The sequence below is a fragment of the Leptodactylus fuscus genome, chromosome 3 (genome assembly GCF_031893055.1).
Source record: "Leptodactylus fuscus isolate aLepFus1 chromosome 3, aLepFus1.hap2, whole genome shotgun sequence".
NCBI lineage: Eukaryota > Metazoa > Chordata > Amphibia > Anura > Leptodactylidae > Leptodactylus > Leptodactylus fuscus.
Genome location: NC_134267.1, coordinates 190,076,994 through 190,104,066, shown reverse-complemented (window position 1 = coordinate 190,104,066; position 27,073 = coordinate 190,076,994). Strand labels below are relative to the sequence as shown.

At 42.4% G+C, this 27,073-nt stretch overlaps 1 protein-coding gene across 1 annotated transcript in view; it reads left to right on the top strand.

Moving 5' to 3' along the window:
* The first annotated feature begins 16,070 nt into the window (after window positions 1–16,070).
* Window positions 16,071–27,073, top strand: part of KLHL6 (kelch like family member 6) — a 47,845-nt gene continuing 36,842 nt past the window's right edge. Inside the window, exons 1-3 of the mRNA XM_075268929.1 lie at window positions 16,071–16,333; window positions 20,340–20,505; window positions 26,025–26,474. Of these exons, the coding sequence (XP_075125030.1) occupies window positions 16,074–16,333; window positions 20,340–20,505; window positions 26,025–26,474 (876 nt within the window). The 5' untranslated portion in view covers window positions 16,071–16,073. The remainder of the gene's footprint in view (window positions 16,334–20,339; window positions 20,506–26,024; window positions 26,475–27,073) is intronic.

Here is a 27,073-nt window from a genome sequence, read left to right as displayed (position 1 = left end):
CTACATAGTTTAACTCTCCTCAGTGCCTCTCTCGCAGTATCATGCCTCCCTAGTAGCCTCATACAGTATTCCATTTATAATGTCCTCCTCCAGGTTGCCCCCAACAGAACTCATGTCCACCTCCAGGTTGCCCCCACAAATTCATGTCCCCTCACCCACCAGGCTGCCCCCACCATGTCACCCCCCAGGTTTCCCCCACCGTGTCATGTCCCCCTCAGGGTGCCCCCACAGTATCATGCTCCCCCCCACACACACTGACATGTCCCACTCAGGTTTCCCCCACAGTATCATGTCCTCACCCCAGTTTGCCCCCACAGTATCATGTCCTCACCCCAGGTTGCCTCCACAGTATCTTGTTCTCCGACCCCTCAACTTGCCCCCATAGTGTCATCCCCAGACCCCCGTATCATGATCTCACCCCAGGTTGCCCCTACAGTTTCATGTCCTACAGACTGACATGCACCCCTTAGATTGCTCCTACAGTATCATATCCTCACCCCAGGTTGCCCCTACAGTGTTATGTTTCCCACCCCTCAGGTTGCCCTCATAGTGTCATGCCACCCTCCCATTGCCCCCACAGTTTTATGTCCCTTTATATATCAAAGAAAAAAAACAAACCTTAATACTCACCTTTCCCTGTTCCCTCCTCTCTGGTCCTGAAATCTTTAAGGAGTAACAGGTGCGATGTAAGTGACGTCACTTCATTGCGCCTCCTGCTCCCAAAACACTGGTAGGAAAGACAGCGGTCATGTGGTGAAGCAGGGAGCGGAGGACTCCCTACTTCATTACTGGCTTCTGAGGATGCTGATGAGTTACGGTAGCTCGGACCCACTGCCCTGGATAGTGGGACTGCAAATATAGCACTATCCCACTATGCAAAGGGGGCCTCCGCTACCATAAGGCCCGGTGCAAGTATACCGCTGGCCCTATGGTTAAAGCGGCCCTACATCTCTGTGTATATTATCCCTGTACTGTGACACCACTGTGTGATTATTCCAGTACTGTGACACCACTGTACACATTACCTCTAATAAAATCTGATCAAAAAGTCTTAAGTACCGGCAAAATACAAGGTCTCATAAAGCTACATCGAAGTAAAATGTAAAAAATTATGAAGGCAGGAATGTAGAGAGGGATAAAATGTTACAGATTTAAGGTTCATATGTTAGATAGCGTCAGTGATATTATAATTTATTGATATAGCACCATGGTGCTTTATATTTCAGGGTTTACATACGGTACACAAAACAAATACAATACTAACAGTGACAGACTGGTACAGCGGGATAGAGGGCCCTGCCCGCAAGGGTTTACAATCTATGAATCTATAATATTTATTTGAGACTAGAGATGAGTGGACAGTGAAATATTCGATATTCAATTCGAATAGTCCCTCAATTTTCAACTATTCGAACGAATATCGAATCCCATTATAGTCTATGGGGAAAGAAAGTTAGTTTCAGGGGAAACCACTATTCGACTCAGGAGGGTCACCAAGTCCACTATGAAACCTCAGCAAATGATGACAACACCTCTGGAATGCAACTGGGACAGCAGGGGAAGCATGTCTGGGGGCATCTAGCAAGCCCAAGTCACTGTTTTACCCTACTATCACAGCCTATCAACTACACACTTTCTACACTCAAAAAAACCTCTATGAACGTGGAAAAATACATGGAAACCTTCTTTCCTCCCCAATTGTATGGACTGAAACCCAAATTTTACGCTAATGAAACCTTAACAAGCACCCCTTTAAATCACGTTGCCCATGACAACCACAGATGGAATAGGCAATGGGAAATCCAACAGTACCCACCATTATTGTGTAACTCTTATTGTATATGTATGTGTGTGTGAGGAGTTCATCACAAGGCTGACAGACCCAACTCCAAATGCTGCAGCACAAGCAACCAGCAGTCAGACTAAGATGGTCTCAAGACACAAGATTCTTTGGAATCAGAACAGGAAAACCCAGTGATTGCCATTGCAGCAGTGCCTAGGCCATCTTTCAGAGCAGTTCATTCAGAGATTGAATTGGAGAAAAATAAGGACATTTACTGTGATCAAGTCTTAATGCACATTAGTGGGCATAGACAACCTAACGTACAAGATCCTCATGCTGAGCTGGCCTCATTACTGAACACGATCAACCAGGATAATCAGGGCTGGAAACAGCCATTAGATCTTACCGAAATAAATCACCCTCAGTTTGTAAAAAAGCCATCTAAATGTTGCACCTTTAATTGAGTTGAGCATTATTGAGTTGAGCATTGCACCAGCAGAATGTTAGGCCCTTTGGGTGAGTTGAGCCTCTAACCAGCTTAGTTTTTGGCCCTTGGGGTGAGTAGAGCCTTGCACCAGCAGTGTTTTACTTTTTGGCCCTTTGGGTGAGTAGAGCCTCTAACCAGCTTAGTTTTTGGCCCTTTGGGTGAGTAGAGCCTTGCACCAACAGTGTTTTTGGCTCTTGAGGTGAGTTGAGCCTTGCACCTGCAGTGTTTTTGGCCCTTGGAGTGAGTAGAGCCTTGCACCAGCAGTGTTTTACTTTTTGTCCCTTGGGGTGAATTGAGCCTTGCACCAGCAGAGTATAAGGCCCTTAAATTGAGTGAGCCTTGTAGCAGCAGAGTTTTACGCCCTTAAATTGAGTTGAGCCTTGTAGCAGCAGAGTTTTAGGCCCTTTGGGTGAATTGAGCCTTGTAGCAGCAGAATTTTATGCCATTTGGATGACTCCTAAAAAATTAGATTTCAGACCCTTGGGGGGGAGCCCTAAAATATTAATTTTCAGGCCCTTAGGGGGAGCCCTAAAACATTACTTTTCATGCCCTTGGGGGGAGCCCTAAAACATTAATGGGATTTTTAAAGTATTAAATTACGGTGAAGGTGGTGTTGGAGAAGGAGGAGGGGTAAATTGTGTGCTTGCAGCACTACAACCTGCACCCCGCTTGATGTTGTGGCACTGCTGGCTGCCCCTCTCAAGCATATAATTGGAGTCGAGGTACTGTGGACTGGATGCCCAGCTGGATTTCCACATCCTCGCCCCCTTGTGCTACTGACGAGGGGCACTGCTGGCAGCACCTCTCCAGTACCAGGGCTGTGGACTGGATGCCCAGCTGGATTTCCTTGTCCATGTCCTCGCCCCTGTCCCTTGCTGCTACCCTGATGCATCATTGGCAGGTTCAGTGTATATGTACACTGTTCCTGCAGTGTAGCTCTGAAAAGAGCTGTTGTTTCAGAATGTTTTCCTGCCTATCAGAAGCTAATCCCTCTCTAGCCCTCAGCAGATCTCTGTCCCTATCTTTCCAAGCCGCAAATGAGACGAACATGGTGGCCACTATTCTTATGAATCCGAGGTCACCTGATTTTGGCAGCCAATGGCTTTTTCCTATTTTTTTTTCAATGCCTCCGTTGTCGTAGTTCCTGTCCCACCTCCCCTGCACAGTTGTTGGTGCGAAAAAAGCGCCAGGGAAGGTGGGAGGGGGAAACAAATTTTTACTGCGTTTGCCGCATAGTAGTCAATTGGAATCGAATATCTTGAATAGCCTGATATTCGATGGAATACCTATTCGATTGAACGCTGTTCGCTCATCTCTATTTGAGACATAAACTCAAAATTTTAATGTGACTGTTAGGGGGTTAATGTAAAACAACATAAATTCTTGGGAAAAATACTAGCGTTGTGTGCTATTGTTTCCAGGAAAAAAACCAAAAGCTATTCCTTTATTTCAGCTAGGGGGTAGATTGCACAACTTAAAAAAAAATGGATGTTATGCAATTCCTTTACACCAAAATAATGCTTGGTAGTGTGAGCGATAGGTCATTGAGAGGCAACAGTCTAACATGATAAGATCTAGTGGTTAAGCCATAGTATGTTCAAGATTTGATTTGTAATAAAGATACTATTAAATAAAATATAAAATACGTATATAAGCTAGTGCAATAGAAACTGAAGCAGGTACCATCTCCACCAATCTCTTGACCTCTTTTTGGGTTGGAGGATGAAAAGCAGAGGTGTGGTTGGTGATCATGGAGGAATGTACCAGCCGTCTGCCCCAGCACTGTCTGGATGTAGATAGATAAACAATAGAAGTTTATAGAAAACCATTGCAGAAGATGCTCTAGACCTAAAGCTGCCTGACCGGTCATACTGCTGATATCATCATATCTATAATTATCTGTTCAGTTCTTGTGCAATTCTGTTCTTTGTTCTTCTTTATTCTAGAGATGTGCTCTGAGGAAAATGACATATCCTGCAGGCTCTCATTTGCCTAAAAACGGTTAAAAGGTCCCAACACGTTCAGAAAAATAGAACAAAAGTAGACATTTTAACATCTAAATGAGTTTTGATCATAGACATTTGTAGACTGTCAGGTGAGTCGGATGAAAGACGTGTCTGGTCTGTCATATCATCATTGCAATTATATCGCTGTTCATGCAATGCATAATAATAATTAATGACATAAATATAGAAATAAATAGTATTAAGCACTGAACGGAAAACATGGACTACCCCTGTGAAAGAAGCCGCACAGAATACTGGACCTGCCAATGTGTAAGACTCTGGCACAAAGTTGTCAGTATCAAGTGACATGTAAGTTTTCTTGAGACCTCTGAACTGATGCCACTGGTGTCTTGTGTACTAAACTAGTCAAGCATGAAGGCATCCAACATCTAGTAAAAAATCATATTATATATAGGGTTGCTACCTCGGCGGTAATCTACCACCTGCTCTGAGGTCGGTGGCAGTATTTTAATTTTAGCAGCTTTATTAAGGGATAAGGGCGTCCCTTCACTCAGCTGATCGTTGGGGGTGCCAAGAGTCTGACCCTCACCAATCTGATCTTGATGACCTATCTTATAGGGTAGGCTATCATACTGCAGCAAATAAATAATAATAATATTATTATTATTTGTATAATGAAAATTTGGTCAATTTTCTAATATTCTTTATGTATCAATTTCTCACTGTTTTCTAGATTCTTCTTGTCATTCTGCTTACTCCCTGTGAAACTCCCTGTGAATAGAAATCAGTCCATGGTCATGTGATATACAGTCCATGGACCATGTTCTTAAGACTAAGGCCCTACAGAACGTCCCGCAGCAATAAAGCGCTGTGGGAGAAACTGCAGCGGCAACACATCACTGTTCTTCCCACAGCGCTTTAGACAGTAAGTTCGTGCAATTTTCTGCTGCGGACTTTTTGTTTCAATTATACCTATTGGGAAACCACCAGTGTTTCTGTAGGTATAATTGACATGTTGCGATTTCCAAAACCGTGCCAGTTTTGGAAATCGCAATGTGTCCGCATGGCGGTTTTTACTGCAAAGTGGGCATGGAATTTGCTAGAATCCTTTCCACATTGCCTGTACTGTAAAACACCGCAATTTTCCCTCGGTGTTTCCGCCGCAGGTAAATCTCAGCATTTCCGTCCTGTGGGGTCCTGGCCTAAGATGGTTTTTGGCTGTTTCCTCAAGGGGTTAAAGCCCAGAATACCCATTTAAGATCTGAAAAACTGCAGGGGGCAACATATTGCTGTTTTTCCCCGCAACACTTTTCTCATAAAGTCTGCAGAGGTTTTCTCTATGGACTTTTTGCTACCATTATACCTATAGAGAAACCATGACGGTTTTGGAAATCACAGTGTTGCTGCTTCACATATTTTTCTGCAGTGTGTGGATGGGATTCTCTAGGAGCCAAAAAGTTGTTGATGTCCTTGATAACTTTGTGCCCCTGACATCACTGTACTGGAAAAGCCATCGATTACTATAGCACCATAGACCTGTATAGAGGCATCACTGGGGCCCAACTCATACACTGCAACCAGTAATATCACGTGACCTGCCACTGAGATTCCCCACTGTAATTCCCCTTTAAGAACACTATTGTGCCTTTCTTTTCTAAAACAATTTTTCCTGATCTGCAGATTTTCACACAGACAAGTCTGTTGTTGTTGTTGTTTTTTTTGTGATTCATTCCTTCTCTTATGTGTTTTTTCCATTTATTTAGCCAGTTCTTTAGAATCATTGTACAGTGTTTGTGTTCTGTCTTCTTTCCTCTTAGTAACAGAGCAGAGAAAGCAAAATGTGAAGGAACGTAGAATTTGACAACGTTGGTTTTCAAGTGTTTTTTTGTATAAAATAACTAAGCACTTTCCCTGGACGCAGCTCCTCTTGTGTCAGCGCAGAAGTTCTGGCAGTATGGCGATAGGACAAGAATGGAGAATTCCCTCATTATCCTTCTGACCGTCAGCCAAGCTCACTGACAACACAGCTGGAGTATGAGGAGGGTCAGTGGTCATCTGTTAATTTATAGATCCCTATTCATAGCCTTCCACTTTAAGGCCAAGTTCACACAGGGACATTTTTAGAAAACTGCCAACTATTGACAGCAAAAAACACACAATATATAGCAGTACACACGTGTGCTTCTTGATGCAGAAGAGATGTAAATATGCAAAAACTTAAGAAGTGCAAATAGCCTTTGCATTTAAAAAAGGTTTTCTAGAATTTAGATATTGACTGGGTGGACACACAATTGATACAACATGTAGAGCTCACAGGGGCCCAGTAGGTTAGGGGGCCCTATTACTTAGTGGCTTTCAACTACACTGCCTGGCCAAAAAAAAAGTTGCGTTGTGCAACAAGGTACCGTTCCACCCCTGATATAATTATGAACTGTTCATGACAGGAATTTGCATATATTCTTGAATATATATAATTGAGCTGTAGCCTGTCAAGTGCAGCTCATAATTAAAGGTGTGAAGCGATGGCTACCAATGGAAGAGCTACCAGAGGAAGAGATGTTAGTGCCTTCAAGAAGGGGCAAGTCATTGGATTGCATCAGGCCAACAAATCGACCAAGGAGATAGCCGAAGTAACTGGTATCGGACAGAGAACTGTTCAGCGTATCATACAAGCATGGCGAGATGGTGGAGAACCCCCCTACAACCGTGGAAAGTGTGGGCGTAAGACTATACTCGAAACTCGAGGTCGTAGGTCCCTAAAGCGACTGGTGAAGAATAACCGCCGGAAAACCACCTTTGAGCTCACACAGATGTTCAACTTGACGGAGCGACACATTTCGGAGCGAACAATGCGACAAGAACTCAAAGGAATGGGTCTCAACAGTTGTGTCGCCACACGAAAGCCATTAGTGACAGAGACCAAAAGATGTCGGCGCCTGTCATTTGCAAGAGACCACAAGGATTGGACCCTAGAGCAGTTGAGAAAGGTCATGTGGTCAGATGAATCACGTTTCACATTGTTCCAGAGTGATGGTCGTGTCCAGGTGCGACGAGAAGCATACGAAACACTGGAATGTGCTGGAAAGGAACCTGCGCTGTCACTCACTACCCCCAACGAATCTGCGTAACCTGGGCTCCCTAATACTCGAGAATTGGATCAAAATCCCTGAGTCTACACTGCAGAACATTATAGACTCCATGCCGAGACAGATGCGTGCTGTTATTCATGCTCATGGTGGCCCAACTAAATAATAACACTCGCAACTTTTTTTTTGGCCAGGGTGTGTATTTCATTTAGGGTAATTGTCTATGCTAATGAACGTCATGGAAAGAGGCATAAAGGGGATGCTCCATGCTGAGATATTAGAAGACAAGGGGCCCATAACTGTTCTTCCACAGGGTCCCTCAGCTGTCTCTATCCACCCTGAGATATTGATGACCTATCCTTATGTGACACTGTGCTATGAGTAACACAGTTTGAAGAGCTAGATGTATATTGTGCTACTCCCTGTGCCATGGTCCTAGAAATCAGTCAATAGCTTGGGGTGAAGGATTCCCACCAATCTGAGGTCGATGACATGTCCTAAGTATTGGTCATCAGTACTACATATTAGAAAATGACCTTAAATACAGGGCCTTAGTAAACTTTTGGATGTGGCCTTTGGCATGTGCAACCACCAAAATCCGCCCACTGACATCTTAAAGGCCTGCATGTCTCCAGGCGTAAACAAGTCACAGACAACCACGACCACCAGGAGAAGCTTCTTCCCTGCTTTGTTATTAGGGTACAAATTTTATTGACAACAGTGACATGTGCCATAAAAGATGGTATGTTATGGGTTCAATGGAAAACATCCCAAGCTAGTAATATGGACTTCAAATGGTGTAAGCTCTCTCTCTATATGTGCAGCAACCCAGGAGAGTTAGGGAATAGTAATACTGGCTAGGAATGGTAATACAGAAAACAGGATTGGCCACGGTGGCTAGATATCTAAACCAATTTCTCCCAGTCTCCTCCTGAGCTGGTGCAGAGCTCAGGGGGCCTGCAATGCACATGATGGTGGTGGTCACTTCTCTCTTTGAGCCATCCTTAGCATAATGGTGTCGCAGGAATGAGACCCATGCTTGCAGGAAAACAAATGACATATAACTTTCAAAACGAAGGCAACCAACAACTTCCAGGCAATGGTGTACACTTCGTATAACAGAAGACTACAGTGAAAAGGAGTGAGCCAGCAGATGCTAGCTCTACAACAGCTTTCACTTGAATCACTCTTGTTTGTGCAACAGATGCAAATCTCTTTTTTTTCTCAATACTCCATGGTGCCTTACACAGGCAGGGTCAATAGACCCTTGTTCTACTTATCGTCAGACTCCAGGAAAAGCACTTTTAAACTCCAAAATCCAACTCTCTTCTGTCTTTAGGCCACTACACAGTCCATAACTTGGCTGCAGCAAAATTACAGTTGTCTGTGACTCTACACCTGCACTTGACATGATCTTCCACCTTGGAAGCTGGTTGAAGACTCCCAGTCTCCTCCTTTTCAGAACTCGCTGGCTGGAGCATCTCAATGCTCGATCCCCAGCCCACAGTGGTCCAGCTTAAGTAGAAATTGCAGGTTACATATGAACTATGTATACAGTTGCATAGAAATAGTATATATGCATGATAAACAAAGCATGTACAATTTTGTAGTATCCAGTGGGTCGCTGTATATGTAAGGGGACAGGTGAGCTATGCTCAAATATTTGTCTAAACTGAACCTTATTGTGCATTGTACTGTTACTATAGGGGCATTTTGTAGGTCTTAACCTCCATCCACAATTTCTACATCGTAACCTGCATCAGGTTCTGGCCTTAAAGGGGTATTCCCACGTTGCATACTCACCAGTCTTCACTGCTGTAAAATCTTCTTTCTTCCTGGTTTCTTACATCATTTGGTGGGCGGGGTTTCACATGCAACCTGCCATTTAGCCCCGTCCCCAAATTAGCGTGTAGCTCCGCCCACCCATATTGGACTATGAAGTACAGGCAGCAGCAACTCCATTCTGTGTTACATACAGAGACTGCCTGTCTCTGCCATAATGAACACAATTGAATTAGCTAGCCTGATAACGGGAAAACAGAAGAAATGAAAGCAGCTCCTCTCCCCTATCTGATAGCAGGAAGCTAGGTCATGTGGTGTAGACACAGGAATACCTAGATACACAGGCTGGCTCCCTGCACTTAGCCCCTCCTCCCTCCCCCCTGAGAGCAGTAGATACATCACTTGACTTTTGAGCAGATAAGTCAAGGTTAAAGTCAACACTGAATTGAACAAAGTAAGATAGTGGACAAACAAAGCAGTTTTGCTGAAGCAGTGTATTTAGGAAAAGTCTTACATCCACATTAACAAGCAGTATAGATAGGATCCTTGTGATGGGACAACCCCTTTAATATTAGGTGCCCCAGCCACTAACTAATTCTAGCACACCACGCTGCAGACCCCAGACACTGAAGGTCCTTTTATTTATCTATATTCTGTCTGTCTCTGCTTACCATGGTGCAATGTGAAACTGCAATTGCTTGCTATCTAGACGACCTTCTGTACTGACAGATGATGTCATCTGTGGTCATATATGAAATATCATGTTCTCAACTTTATCTCGGAGTAGTAGTTGCATGGAATTATAACAACTGATGGATCAATAAAGTCTCAACCACAGCTATTCCAGAGATCAGGTCACTCTACATACTGTACACTATGGATCCAGTGCCAGAAAAATTCATGCTCTTGGTCTCAGGTTCTATTCACGCTTATGCAGTGATCATACATTTTTCCTTATCTTTTTCAGCAAAATGATACTCTCTACTGTCAGGTGGGTGGTCCTAAACTGTGGCAGAAAGACAAGGACTGCCCACCTGACAGCAGAGAACTTTATTTTGCTCAAACTAAAAGTAATTATTGGTCAGGAACAGTGTGGGCTAAAGAAAAAATTCCAGTTGGGGCAACAGCCTTGCAGCGCTGGAGTCCTGCGTTTGAATCCTGCCAAGGACAACATTTGCAAGGAGTTTGTATGTTCTTCCGCTGTTTGCGTGGATTTCCTCCCATACTCCAAAGACATAGTGATAGGGGAAAAAATGTACATTGTGAATCCTATATGGGGCTCACAATCTACAAAAAAAAATGTAAAAATTCCAGCTGTGCCGGAATCAGTGGAACAGCACTGACTGAAAGATGCAAAGAGTTGGAGGTGGTAGAAGGTCCTCTTTAAAACAAGGCTGGTTATTTTTGCATGCATGTAAATATGGTTTAGAAAAAACATATTAACTTAAAGGGATATTACCATTAGAATCCCTTTTTCTACAAATACCACGTCGGAATAGCCTTTAGAAAGGCTATTCTTCTCCTACCTTTGTTATTCTGATCCGCGCCGCCGTTGCTGAGAAATTTCTTATTTCTCCCTTATGCAAATGAGTCTTCAGAAAGCACAGGGGTTTCCCCTGTGCTCCCCGAAGACGCTCCAGCGACGCTTCTGTCTTTCTCCTCCAACGTCTCTCCGCCATGTCATCAGCCGGCAGAGCCAACTGTGCATGTCTGTTCAGCCATTTTCCTGTAGTCTCTTACGCAAGCGTCCATTCGGCCACATGAAAATGGCCGAACTGACATGCACAGTTGGCTCTGCTGGTTGATGATATGGCAGATGACACGGCAGAGAAGCATTGGCGGAGGAAGACAGAGGCGTTGCTGGAGAGTCTTCGAGAAGCACAGGGGATGCCCCCTGTGCTTTCTGAAGAATTTTTTGCATAAGGAAGAAATAAGAAATTTCTCAGGAATGGCGGCGCGGATCTGAATAACAAAGGTAGAATAACAAAGGTACATGGGGCAACACGGTGGCTCAGTGGTTAGCACTGCAGCCTTGCAGCACTGGAGTCTTGGGTTCGAATCTCGCCAGGAACAACATCTGCAAGGAGTTTGTATGTTCTCCCCGTGTTTGTGCAGATTTCCTCCCATTCTACAAAGACATACTTAAATGAAAAAAATAAAATAAAAAATGTACATTGTGATCCCTCACAATCTGCATAAAAAAAAAAAAAAAGAATAGCAAAGGTAGGAGAAGAATAGTCTTTCTAATGGCTATTCCGATGTGGTCTTTGTAAAAAAAATAAAAGGTATTCTAATGATAGAATCCCTTTAAATTGAACTGTACCTGTTTGAGTGTGTGAACTTAGTCTAATAAAACCAAGTAGTGAGGGTGTCCATGCTGACTCTCGGGCTGGGATTTTGGAGGATTAGCTTTCTAGCAGTGTTGTTTGAAGTGGCATTAATAGTATTTGCAATGCAGTTCTGCCTCGCTGAGTACATCATGTGAACTGGTTCTATCTATTTATATTCGGTAATATGAGCTTTCACAAGCTGTGGTACTTACAAATGTGAAATAGGGTTACATGGGAGATTTGGGTAACAACTGTTGTAGCCAGTTTGTTTTATTATAGGAGCTTTGTGTATAAATCCACCCATTTCAACAATAGAATCAAAAGTTGGCACATGTTAAATTAACCCCTTAATACCAAAGTTTCTTTAGACTTAACAGGATTTCCTAGGATATTAGATATTATAATATTCATTGTCTAAGCTTAGGACAGATATCAATGTGTGATATGAGGGATTCTACCCCTGAGGCTGTAGTAACTGGCAGAAAGAGGGGGCTGTGAGGAGATGACGGAGGTCAATGAACTTAGACTTAAAGTTTCTTAGAAGTCATCTACTCGAGTGCATATTATTATGCCTTGGGTACTGGTCAAAGAGTTCTGAAGCCAATTAACAGGGTGTTTCAGTGGCAATTTCTATTTGCAGTAATGAACATCCGTATTAAATGTGTGTCTCAGATCAGATATTGATGGCGTATAATTAGGATAGGTCACCAATATCAGATCAGTGATGTACGACACCTGGAAACTCCACCAATCAGTTGGTCTCAGCACGCGGTATGGAACGTGAATCAGACCGCTCAGTACACTATATAATAGCTGGGCTGCACTATGGCAGCTCAGCTCTGTCCCTTCAATCAGAGCTGCAGTAGTGCAGCGCAGCCACTAAATAGTGTATGAAACTGTTATCTAATGGCTCTGTATACTGTGCTGAGAACAACTGATCAATGGTGATGTCGGCGGACTGACCCTTTCTCATCTATTGATGATAGGGTATCAGTATCTGATGTTGGATAGCCCCTTTTAGGATGGGAAGGAAGAAACAACAGCCTAGGCCTATCTTAAAATGAGAATGCACTTAGAGAGATTGTTGAGGTAGGCTTACTCCTTTATATATACTGTTAGGGACTGTACTTTATGAGGTGTGGAGCATTACAAAAACGAGTGTATGTTACGGTTGAGGACTTTGTGTGATGATGGGCTACAGACAAATCACATTTAATGAGGACCATGTCCTACTATATTTTCCCCTGAAAATAATTTTCATGTGGAACCCATTAATCTGCATGTTTCACAAATCCATGTATCTAAGTTTAAAGAGGACCTTTCACCATCTCCACCAACTCCAACTCTTAACATTCTTTAATGGCTGCTGTTCTGCTGATTCCAGAACAATTGGAATTTTTTCTCTAACTCCCGCCATTCCTGAGCAATTGGTGCAATTAGTTTTAGTACAGTTAGGTTCTTTACAGTCAGATGGGTGGTCCCTTTCCTCTCATAGGCCTGGTGCCTGCGTTCGGTATTCTGTTTGGGGAGACTGCATGGGGACGCCCCAAACGGAATACCGAAAGCATTGAAAAGCAGTTGGTGTGTTTTTCGAATGGTGTCCACATGAGTCACGCGGAGAGGAAAGTAGTTCATGAAGTACTTTCCTCTCCACATGACTCATGCAGACACCGCGTGGAAAACATACCGACCCCATTATAGTCTATGGGGTCTGTGTGCTTTCATTGCTCACCGCTTGTCAATGTGTTCAGTATTCCGATCGGAGGGTCTCCAAGTGAACTCCCCGAACAGAATACCGAACGCAGATGTGAACCAGGCCTTACAGTGGACTGCCTAACATTTGGTGCTGTTGCTCATAAAATGATAAAGGTTAGAGAAAAAAATTCCAACTGTGCTGGAATCTGTGGCGCAGTGACTATTGAAGGATGCCAAGGGCTGAAGTTGGTGGAGGTGGTGAAAGGCCCTCTATAACCTTAGGTTAACCTACATGATTCATAATACATAATACATAATACATATATTACATCTGTAATATATTACTGTGTATTATCCCTGTATCTGTATTACTGTGCTGCTGTAACATGCTGAAATTTCCCCACTGTGGGACTATTAAAGGATTATTTTATCTTATATTACTGGGTTGCATATGACTGTCTTAGGTAAGAATTAGTTGTTACTTTGTTTCAGTGAGAAGTGAGGAAGAACTTGAGCAGTATTAGATTAACATCTTGCTTAGCCTAATGTAGGACTAACTCATCTAAGATCATTTTTATTATCCAGCAGGGGGAGTAATGAGATATCTATTCAACACAATACTTACTGTGTGAAAGGTCTCTTTACAAGGTGAAATACAGATTCTATACTTTCTGACAGAAACTATTGCCAAATAACTGCACTTAGAAATTGGTCATATGCTCTTAAACTATTATACATACAACTTTTGCCGTGCAAAAGTTTTAGACAAGTCTGGAAAAATTGCTGCAAAGTATGTTTCAAGAAATAGAAATGTTAATAGTTTATTTTTGTCAATTAACAAAATGAAGTGAACAAAAGATAAATCTAAATTCCATAAGTATTTGGTGTGATCGCTCTTTGAAGAGGAGTCCTGGAAATGATGATATGGCTGCTACAGAGCCCTCTCAACATCATCCAGTCTGTCTGGGAAGAGACAGAAGGATTGGGGCAAGTCTACATCCACAGATGATCTGTGCTTAGTTCTCCAAGATGTTTGGAACAACTTCTCTGCTGAGTTTCTTCAAAAACTGTCTGCATGTGTACCTACACTATGTGATCAAAAGTATCCAGACACCCCCAAAAATGTACGTTTTTCATATTAGGTGCATTGTGCTGCCACCTACTGCCAGGTACTCCATGTCAGTGACCTCAGTAGACATTAGACATCGTTAGAGAGCAGAATGGGGCACTCCGCGGAACTCACGGACTTCGAAGGTGGTCAGGTGATTGGGTGCCACACATCACGCAGGTCAATGCCAAATGACGCCTTGCTTGGTGTAAGGATCGTAAACATTGGACGATTGAACAGTGGAAAAACGTTGTGTGGAGTGACGAATCACGGTACACAATGTGGCGATCCGTTGGCAGGGTGTGGGTATGGCGAATGCCCGGTGAACGTCATCTGCCAACGTTTGTAGTGCCAACAGTGAAATTCGGAGGCGATGGTGTTATGGTATGGTCGTGTTTTTCATGGAGGGGGCTTGCACCCCTTGTTGTTTTGCATGACACTATCACAACACAGGCCTACATTGATGTTTTAAACACCTTCTTGCTTCCCACTGTTGAAGAGCAATTCGGGGATGGCGATTGCATCTTTCAACATGATCGAGCACCTGTTCATACTGCACGGCCTGTGGTGGAGTGGTTACACGAAAATAACATCTCTGTAATGGACTGGCCTGCACAGAGTCCTGACTTGAATCCTATAGAACACCTTTGGGATGTTTTGGAACGCCGACTTCGTGCCAGGCCTCACCGACCTACATTGATACCTCTCCTCAGTGCAGCACTCCGTGAAGAATGGGCTGCCATTCCCCAAGAAACCTTCCAGCACCTGATTGAACATATTCCTGCGAGAGTGGAAGCTGTCATCAAGGCTAAGGGTGGGCCAACACCATATTGAATTCCAGCATTACCGATGGAGGGCGCCACCAACTTGTAAGTCATTTTCAGCCAGGTGTCCGGATACTTTTGATCACATAGTGTAGAAGAACTGATGGAATGCAAATGAGGGTCACACCAAAAATTTATGCAATTTAGATTTCTCTTTTGTTCACTTCATTTTGTTAATTGACAAAAACAAATAATCTGTGGCTAAGACACCACGTAGCACCACATAGCAAGCTGCAGCTAAAAAAAACACTTCGGAAAAGACGGTGGCAGAAACGGTATTGTATTATTTTGCAGCAGTATTTTTTTCACAGAAAGTTTGAGAGCGTTTTCCTTTGCCGACTTTCTGTCCCTATTATACCTTTATAGAAAACACCAGCGTTTCCGTAGATATAATTGACATGCTGTGATTTATAAAAACGCAATGGTTTTGGAAATCGCAGTATTTCACTGTCAATATTTTTCTGCAATGTATGGATAAGATTAGCCAGAATCCCATCCACTTTGCAGGTACTGTAAATTACCGCGGGTAACCGATTTTTTAACGGACGAGCTCTCTGTTGTTTCAATGGAAAAACAAATACTAGTTTGAACTTAACGTAAGGCTATAGTCCCCACATTGTGGAAATGCAGCTTTTGAACACTTTCCCTGTATACACTTGTATGTGTTATAACTGCCTGTGATGTCACTGTCACTATTATTCGTTGAATATATCGCTTTTATTTAGTAAATTCATTTCTTAATTCTTCTTCATTACAATGGCTGGCTGAATTATTTCCTATGCATGTTTTATAACCCTGCCGCGCTTTGTACTCCGACACGAGCCGCATTAACCAATCAGATTAATCTATTTTGTCTGTCAACTAAGAAAGTTTAAGATTTCCTGTTTTGCGTGTGACAGTTTTAGATAAGTTTAGAGTCTTTGGCAGGAAATCCGCTTCACTTCTTAAGTGTGACCTAACTACTTCAGCAGCTCACAAGTAGACACTCGGAGTTACCTACAGGTCACAAATATGGGAGAATCCATGGAAAACAGCACTGATGACTTCATCATTTCCCTCAACAGAGAATGCCCCAAAGAATTGGGGGAACTCATTGAAAAGTCCAATGGAGATGTCCGAAGATTTGATGACACCGGATTTACATTGTCTCTTCAGAATGGGCTAGAAAACCTCAGGCTGGAGAAGTCGCTGACAGATGTGGTGCTGGTTGTTGGCAATAGCTCATTCTCATGCCATCGCGTCGTACTGGCTGCTGCCAGCAATTACTTTCGGTAAGAGATATCTCCAACTAAGATATAGATCCTATTTCTAATGTGTGATAATATCAGAAGGAATAAGGTATTAAGTTCAATTCTATTTGTTATTGAACTAGATTATTGTTTAACAGAAAAAAAAAATTAAAACGTATGAAAAAACCCCCCATAAAATTGTGTATTTACATCATACTTACTGTGTTCAGATTAGTGTTGTGAGGAATGACTTTGGTTTTACAACTATGACCAGTCCATGTTTGAATGGATCCCAATGGTGATGGGATGCAGGCCATTGACTTATAAAGGTGTTTCCGATATTGTTAATGGAAAAAATAGTATCGTAGACGACAATATGCTTGGAATCATAAATGGCAAAAAGTGAAACACAGTATAATGTATTTTACTTTTCAGATTGACTAGACACATAAGTTATGAACATTATCCTGCAAATGGATGGCAACATGAATAATATATATAAGATTATACGCACTAACTATGGCGTACATATGCAGTATGTAAACACTGCCATACCGCCACAAGGCCGTGGCGTTCTCGACGCTGTGGTTAGCTCTTGAGGACCACATGTTTTACATAGTTACAAGTCCTCATGTTTATTCTGCTTGCTCCTCTATCCAAAACTTACAGGTATGTCAGTACAGTAGAATATGATGTATATATACTATAGATATAGTATATGATACACACATATACAGCAATGACTGAAATAAGCATGACTTTGTTATGTTACTATAGTTAATATACAATATTTATCTACTATATATATTACAGAAAATTACATTTCATCTATAGATATTGATGTACTATATGTAATGTATTATATGGCAATGTATAGAAACTCTTTCATATGTACAGACAGATACTTCCATTCTGCATGTTGCTATTTGCCACATCTAGTTTTGGACCAAATTTTTATGATACGTTCAAAAGGGTTGTGGCTTCACAAACTGCAGCAAAATTTTGGCATAAAATTCTGTCCTGAAATAAGACAACTAATAGGTGACTTAAATGTAGGCCTTATTCGTGTGTTTCATGAATGTTTGCTGTCCATCTTCTGTTCCTCTTCATTCTATGGACATGTTTTGTCCATGGATGATCCATACTATATTACAGATCGCTACACTTTATAATGTCTTAGAAGCGTGAAAAGCAGACATGACATGGATGACATCTGTTTGGTTTGCATAAAGGACCAAAATAGCGATTGTCTGAACATCTGCAAATCTGTGTGCAGAGAACTATGTAATGTGAATAAGCCCTTAGAGTAAACAGTCTAAAGATGCACCAGATTTATCATTCAGCATCAGATATTGTGATAAATCTGACTGTCATTTTAAGATTGTCTGACAAAGTCTACCTTGTACTATTAGTAAATGTGGGGTATTGATAGAAGAAAGAATGACAATCTGGGATGCAGATATACTGCTCATGTCCATTGGAAACCCTCCAACAATTTAGTGTCTATGGCAGGCTCTCCTCCGCTGACTCCGCAGATGTAACATGGCTGGGCCAACTGGACAGCCTTTTCTACTTAGCACCCTGGACAGGTGACAGCTGATCGGTGTAGGGGCCCTTATACACTTACGATTTTTATGTCCAAGTGCTGTCCGTGAAAAAATAACAACAGTACGTTGACCCTTTTGTGAATTTTGCCACTCACACATCCATTTTTTTACTGACCGAGATGGCATTTTTTCTCTCTTCTCTACTTGTCTTTGCCATTCAAGTCTATGGGGCCATGAAAGAAATAAAATGAATATCATTCTGTATTGTTTGTGTTTCAGCCATTTTTTACATATCCATTGTTAGGTGGTGCTGAAAAATTTAGCGTTAGGTGTCCCCAAACAAAATAGATGGCACATCGATCGAACATGGATTAAAACAGAAATATACCAGGACATACAATGACCAGTTTTTTATAGCCTGTAAAACGGATCATTTATGTGACAACGGCCTAAAGCCTTATGCTAGGTTCACACTAGCGTTCTCCTGTCCGTTCTGTGGTTTCTGTCTTCTGCATGCCAGAAGACGGAAACCACAGACCGGGTCCGGCCGTGAGCAGCGGTGAGCGTTTTATGCTCTCCGCCGCGAAACCGGATTTTTTTTAACCGGACACAGAGTACTGCATGTCCGACTCTGTGTCCGGATTATAAAACCTGGTTTTGCGGCGGAGAGCGCAAAACGCTCACTGCCGCGCACGGCCGGACATCTCTCTCACCCATTCAAATGAATGGGTGAGAGAGACTCCTGCAGGTTTCCGTCTCCTGCCTCTGTTTTAGGCAGGAAACGGAAACCTGAAGTACGGAGTTCACAACGCTGATGTGAACGAGCCGTTACTCACATGTCTGCATTTCATGAATGTATGTGTGAATATGGCCTAAGTCTGTATATCTTAACCACCATTGATATTAGCTGAAGTTGCAGTTAGAGAGATCTATAAAGGACTGATGGTATTCTATTTTTTTTCTTCAATTCATTCCCAATTTTGGCTTCAAAAACTGTATCAAAAACCTGAACGTGTAAACACAAAATCACTCTCAGTTGTCAGCTTAACCTCCTACTAAACAGCAGAGATATAACATGAGACATCATCTAGTTATCAATTCGCTGCCGTTACTTGAAACCCACAAAGTATTTTCCCATGTGTTGCTGCCAATAGTTTTATACAGAAAGATAACTAATAGGAATCCTTGGCAGATCTGCAGATGATAACGAAAGGATTTGTACAGTATAAACAAGGAAAATGTGGTCATTGGTATAAGTGACTTTGCTGTCCGTGTCTTGTACTGCTGAGATAACATATTGATGACCATAGACTTTTATCGTCATGTCCACATTTATCTGTATAACACGACACAAGGGCTGTTTATCACTTTTTCATGGATTCTTAACCAAAAAAGTGTCAGATAGTGAGTGACCTCGAAACATTACATCTGGGGTAGGATAAATCCTTCAAGGAGGTCACCACACTGTGTGCCCATAGGTCCATAATATAGACCTATAGAAAATCAAGCAAAGCAATCCCGTATGGTCACCTCTGTTGCTTGGATTGCTAAAAAGAAGCCTGAGCCCATGTATTGCTTACCAAACATGGCTTTTACAGACATTGGGGAGAATTTATTAAGACCGGTACTTAATATTGTGACAGCTAACGGCAGATATTTTAAGTATTAATATAATAAATAAAGTATTAATATTAAATATTAAAAGGCTCCAGCCTTTAATAATTCTCCGACACTGTTGGAGATCCCCATACGCAGAAGCTGAGTCAGTCAGTCCGGGAGTTCCCACTTGCCTTGATCTCTCCCTAGTACAAAGTTTTCTAAAAAAAAATGGCAAGCAGCTCAAAAAATGGACAAAGTAGCATATTTTTTGGCACTTTTGCATCAGGAAATTTCTGTGACCAGTTTAGAAAATGTACCTCCATTATTCATAAGGGAGTCTGCATGCATACTTTACCCTTTGAAGCTGGGGCCCCATGTAGCATAAACTTTGCGAATTTGCAAAAAAATAACAACCACAACTTGTTACAGTACCTGTAAAGTGGATGTGATTCTGGCTAATCCTATCCACTCATTGCAAAACAATATCCACAGTGGACATACTGCGATTTCAAAGTGCGATGTTTTTTTTTTTAAAGCAAACGCCGCAATTTTGCAGCAAAAAAGCCCAGTGTTTTACAATACCTGCAAATTGAATGAGATTCTGGATAATCCCATCCACACATTGCTTGAAAAAATCCGTAGCGGAAAAGCTGCATTTTCAAAAATTCCAGCGTTTTTGAAAATCTTAGTATATCACTTATACCTGCAGAAGTTCTGGTATTTTCCCTATAGGTATAATATGGACAGAAAGTCAGCAGAGAAAAACTTAGCAAAAACGCAATGAAAAATTCAATGGGTTTCGCTACATGGGGCCTAAAATAGGTTTTTGCATCGCTATGATAGATTTTTACTGTATGCATCGATGCTGCTTTTTCTGACACAGCTGTGTATTTCTTTCTTAGAGCCATGTTCTGCAATGATCTCAAAGAAAAGTATGAAGAGAAGATTATAATCCAGGGGGTTGAGGCAGAAACCATGCAGACTATCCTGGATTATACTTACACCAGCAAAGTAGTGATAACAAAGCAAAATGTGCAAAAAATATTGGAGGCCGCCAGTCTTTTTCAGGTGAGTACTCGAGTGCACAAATGTGGTCTGTCCAGGTCTGTAAGAAAACGGCAAGGACGATAAGTGCTATCCATTATTATTATTTTTATTATTATTGTTTATTTATATAGCACCATTAATTCCATGGTGTTTTACATTTGAGGGTTTACATACAATCAGGGCCGCCATCAGGAATTTTGGGGCCCCATACAGCCTAAGTGTCTGCCCCCCCCCCCCCGCCATTTTAAAACTACTTTATTTTGCGACATACCAAATATGTATTACATTTCCCTTTATTTAGCAGCATTCCAAGGCTTAATAAGATTCTGTTTGCAGGTAAAATCTGCTACGTGTGAACACCATCTATAAGAGCCCTCTTAATAAATCCTCAGGGCTTATTCACATTGTGATTTTGGCCTCCCTTGCCGGGATACATTGGTAACCAGTCAGAATCAGCTGTCAACTTATCCCTGCACAAAGAACTGGCCAATAAAAAAAAAGGGGGGCCTGCAGTTCTCCATGCAGGGATAAGTGGGTAGCTGATTGTGACTGGTTACCAACGTATCCCGGCAAGGGAGGCCAAAAACACAATGTGAACACTCCTTTAAAGTGAAAGTCCCACCCCCAAACAGGCTGCTATGCTAGTAGCATAGCAGCCTACATCATTATTATTCTCCAGCTAAAAACTTATATATTATATATTATTGCCCCAGTTCCCTCTCCGCAGTGCCGCACACCCGATGTCCCAACAATCCCCCCCCCCCGTCCACCCTCTAACATCTTTCCATTGCTCCCTGTACCCATACCTCCCAACTTTTGAAGAACCAAAAGAAGGACAAAATGTGCGGCACGCTTTGCGCGCCGTGGGAAAATTATCCCTGCCCACTGTTATGTTGACTCTGCCCACTCATTAATTTTTCATGTGCCCGCACACTGTATAATCCTCCTACAGTCACCCGTAAATTATATGTCCCCCCTCTATCTCTCCCCCAGCTTCATATACACCTTTCATCTGCCCCCAGTTTCATGTCTCCCCCTCCATCTCTGCCCCCAAATTCATGTCCCCCCTCCATCTCTGCCCCCAGTTTCATGTCCCCTCCATCTCTGTCCCCAGATTCATGTCCCCCATTTCTGCCCACAGTTTCATGTCCCCCATCTCTACCCCCAGATTTATGCCCCCCATCTCTGCCCCCAGATTCATGTCCCTCCATCTCTGCCCCCAGTGTCATGCCGTCCTCTCCATCTCTGCCCCCAGTGTCATGCCATCCTCTCCTTCATCCGCCCCCAGTTTCACGTTCCATATTACACTTACCTTCTCCTTCGTTCCCCCGCACAGTTGTAGACGCGATGTGACATCAGCACATCGCGTCTACACTGCCAGTAAGCGGCGTTCGCGCGCGAAACAAGGATCTGACCTGTGTCAGCTCCTTGCTTCAGCCACGTATGTGATCAACTCAGATCTGCGTCCTCTGGACACAGATCTGAGTTGAAATAGGACATACGACTGCTGCAGGCGCCAGGGGTCGGCACACAGTGGCGGGCCAAAACTGGGCCCCCCCCATTTTTCAATTTGGCCGGGCCCCTGATGCCAGTAGCAGTAGTACTGGCCTATCGGCGGCCCTGCATACAGTAAACAAAATATACAGGTAGATATAATACTAGCAATGACTGACTGGCACAGTGGGGTAGAGGCCCTGCCCACGAGGGCTTACAATCTATGAGGGAAGGAAACAGAGCAGGTTGCAGCTATATGTCCACAATAGAGCAGATGGTTTTAGGCTACTTTCACACAGCAGTATTTTGGTCAGTATTTTGTTTCAGTATTTGTAAGACAAAACTGAAAATGGAGCCTACATAAAGAAGTGTATAATGCAAACATTTGCAGGTTTTCTGTGTTTGGACTCACTCCAGTTTTGGTTGGCAAATACTGATGTAAAATACTGACCACTATACTGCCAAATGAAAATGGCTTTATACACAGATCCTATAAATGGACAGGTCATCTACTGTTGATAATTGTTGATAATTAATTGCAAACAATTCTAAGAAGTACTTTTGTGAGAAAATCAGAAATATTGCAGAGTTTCTGGTTTCTGTGTTGCACAATAGACCACAAGACGGCTCACTGGTGTCAACGAAGTGTTGTATCTAAGCAGTGAGGGCTATATGTACCGATTACTAGACGGAAATCTTTGTCTTCTTAAGAAGACAGTCCTTCTGAAAGGTTACCCAGGTAAATGTAACACATATCAGTTACACTAACTCTAAACAGCACACATTCCTTGTACAGTGTATGTCATGTATGTTGGTGGATTTTTTGGGATGTATATTGAGTACAAAGCCTTATAGTCCTGCAAGACTTCCATCTGCTCAGCGTAAGATGTAAAGGGGAAATGTCAAAAGGAAATGTTGGGCTTTAACATGCCTAGTCCTATGTGGTGTAAGGGATGATCCACTTTAACTGTGCCCCCTCCCCCTTAAATAAACCCATGCATATAAATAAAGACACGGTAGTTGATGTTGGGTAAAGTGGGGGTCAGTTATTAACAAGTTAGCAACCATATGTAAAACCTTGTTCACACTAATACAAACATAATGTGTCGCTGGTTGTTGGCCATGCCTTCGTGTGGTCATGTATTAGCTGTTCCACCAGGTGACATGTCTGTTTCTTCACCTCAATGTTGAAAGGGAACAAGGTCCTGCCATATGCTGCTGTGACACCTGATAACCAACAAAGAAATATAGAAATAAGATGAAGCAATCAAGCAAAGTGCAAGTATAATGCAAAACTGGGCAGGTGGGATTGGGTCTTGACTTGACGTTGGGCGGTGTCCAAGCAATGGACTGCCCAGTGCCAAGCTTATATCTGACCTTGGAAATGCCCCTGCCCTGACTCCAGGCCAAGCCCATTAAAGTGGGGGCCAGAAGGCCAGAACAAAACACATACACATGGGGGGCGCACTGTCTTGTAGTGGTTGTCCTATTTTCCAATGGAATAAAGATAAGCAGGTCAAGAAAAAAATATCCGCACTAGGTGTTAGTAAACTGTTCGCTTGGTTAGCTATTTCTACATCTATTTCTCCCTCTTCCCCTATTTACAAGCAGATCTGAATAAGATGAGGTGAGTAACGCTGCTGCCATACACCAATGGTAGTGCTTTATCTCCCGTAAGATCAAAAACATTGGACATTGAAATCCAACAGCCTGATCCTTCCAACATGTGCTATTGGGGCAGGTCAGGTCACTTTATGGGTTTTAGGGGCTTTTACCACACCCTTAAGGACTGAATTGCAACATGGGTGTTTATAACTCCACATGTAAGCCAAGTAGTCATGTTAGTCTATTACGTAATAGCCCGTCGGGTGCTCATTTTTCATCTGCTTTTTTTTTCTTCCATAAAACGTGTTCTTGGATCATTCCCAAATATTTTTTGCACTTCTGGATCATGTCTTTTTTTTTTTTTTTAAATAGACACTATGATGGATTTTTCACAATTCTAGTGATAGGAGCCATTCATTTGTATGATATTTTAGACAGTTTCCTGCGGCACTTCCTTTAGCCGTCCACTTCAACCTGCTATCTCTGTGTGTTCAGCCACTGTTTGCATAACTAGAGACCCCTGCACTACTTTCTTATCTGTATTGGTTGTGTGGTTATGACAGGGTGGGATAAGTGTAAGGAAAACAGCTGGCATCGATAAACCCACTTATACGCCTCTAAAAACTAAATTTCACCAAGCAGGAGAGTCATCCAGCTGCCCTCAGAGCCTCGGGTTAGGTGCCCACAAGACATCATATTTGCTTGTGCCGTTCTATAAGATCCCTCTCTGAGTTATGGGACATAGATGATCACATCTGTAAAATCTTCTATTGATCATTTTTTATTGTGATGTATGCTGATCCTCCCGAATGGATATCAAAAGAAGAGGGTGCAGAATGAACACTGATATTATCATGGATATGTCCCATACTGTATGTGTTTGCCCATTCAATTGTCTGTGCAGAGAACTTCATAGTTTATTCTAGACATGTTGATATTTTCTAGAAATAAAAATGAAATACATTGCATTATCTATTCCTCATTGATACTTGAAGGGGTGTTGCATTTTATTTTCCATCCCCTGCAAAAGCTAACTCGCCTCTCTATTAGACTGGGGATCGAGCGGAGAGCCTCTATTGGGGTCCCCGGAGTTCCTGACTTTTGTCCTACATGTGAGTGATACAGGAGGTCAGTGGCTGAGTAGTCGCACTCCAGAAACAGAGTGGCTAGCACATTCATCTTTGGGCAGAATGTCAGCAAAGAATGGGGACCAGAATGGAGACTCTCTGCTGGATCCCTGGCTGAACAGAGAGGTGAGAGTGCAGAGTATGTTATTTATTATCTACTGGCATCATGTTATAGAGCAGGAGCAGCTACGTAGATCTTCTTTCCTATAAAGTCATGGTGACGGTCCTATAAGTGATTGACAACATTTTCTGTATACACAGTCATAGGGAGAGGTTGTCAATCACTGATAGCTCCGCCTCCTGGACTCCTCACCATACAAAGAGCAGAGATTCCGATGGATAAGTGTAAACTTATACTGAATCTTTTCCCATGAAACTATATAGCAATCTGCTCAGTTCCCTCTACTCTGGCACATGATGTATGCAGGTTGCAGTTCCCTTTAAGCCTTTGTAACACTCTTTAAGGTTCTCATGCACATTAGAGAAAAGCAGCCAGGACTGACTGACTAATGTCTATCAGGTCCTCCTGACTCTTCCATCATAATAGATTTTGAATGAAAGAGGGATCAGGCCTATTGGATTTCATCATTCCCAATCTTCTGTTCCCAAAGAAATTCAGCCAGTGTCAGAGGATTCTAAATGGTTGACTACTTCTTACATATCCATGGTACATGTCGTAGCATTAAAAGTGTTATTTCTGCATGTCTACTGTGGTCACACACCTGACTACTTTACTTAGGAATAGGGGTGTGTAGAACATGAGTGGATGCTCGGCCCATCTGACGTCCTTACTATGAACCAGTGATGCCCTCAATAGGGGCATGTAGAGAGGAGGACTGAAAACTCTGTACAGTCCTTGGCTGGTTTACTTGTGTATGAGCTAAGCGCGGAAGCTTCGGTGGAGTAGGTGGAGAATAGTATATGAAGAGTCTAGGAATGCTGCATAAGGTTCAACAGTGTCATAACAAGGGGAAATTAGTAAAAAGGTATTTGGGGAACATTGTAAGTTAGGCCATAAATATAACAAACCAGTGGTTACCTTTCCCTAGGCCTCCATTTCCAGCAGGAGCAGCTATGTTCACCTGTATACAGGTCATCTATGCCAGGAGACCACCGGAACCAATCACAAGGCCTCAAAAAAGTGAAATGGACAACCCCTTTAAGCCACATGTCAAGCATATATAGCATTGTATCTCAGTATCAGTCTGTATCTCTGTAGCTGTAAAGTAGATTCCACCATATCCTGCTACATTATGTCTCCACACGCACAGATGTTGCAGGCTACAGTTTCACAACTTCCTGTTTTTCTTTCAGTTCCTCCGCATGGTGGATTCATGTTCCAGTTTCCTTACAGAAGCTCTTCACCCTGAAAACTGTGTTGGGATTTTAAGACTTGCAGATGCCCATTGTTTGGACTTGTTAAAGTTGCAGGTCCAAAGTTATATTATCCAGAACTTTTCTCAGGTTGTAAACCATGAAGAATTCCTTGAGTTAACATTTGACATTCTACATCATATTCTGAAGAGCGATGAGCTATATGTAACGGAAGAAGCCCAAGTCTTCGAGACTGTGATAAAATGGGTGCAATATAAACAATCAGACAGAATTTCTCTTTTGCCAAAAATGTTAGAGTGTGTGCGACTACCCTTATTGGATCCCTGGTACCTTGTTGGTACAGTAGAAACCAATGAACTTATTAGAGAGTGTCCCGATGTATTCAATTTAATGCAAGAAGCGCGCATGTATTATCTGACTGGCAATGAGGTGAGTGACGCTACAGAAAAAAGTTTCCAAATTTCCCAAATTACTTGCAAATAACTATAATGGATTGCTAAGATACGTTTTACAGTTATCTTTATACTCTATATAAAGTGCTAGTGGTATGGATCAGATGGGAGGGGAGATATTTATAGAAAACTGCTATACAAACCATGAAAAAAGTCACAGTGTTTTGTGTAAGTTTAACATTTTTGCTCCCTGCACGCCATTTTCATCAAAGGGACATTGCAGGGATATGGTGAAGGAGGGATCATTGGTGCCGTTAGACTTATCACCATTTATGTCAGTTTTTTGGTGAAAATGATGTCATAAGGTGCAAGGGGGCAACGTATGAACAGGGAAGGGTTTATTGAAAGTAGTGATAAGTCAGCTCCTATATATGAATACCTATGGGTATGCCGTGAATATTTATGGAAACAGGATGCCCTGCTGTGACTAGTAGAGGACAGAAGACCAGCCTGCCCTGACTACAGGTAGAAAGTGATTAGGGTTTGCTGTGATTGTAAAAGGGATGGGGTGTCCTACTGCAACTACATGGGGTGGAATATTTTTGAGAAACTTTGAGGATGAGTCGATACCGTATG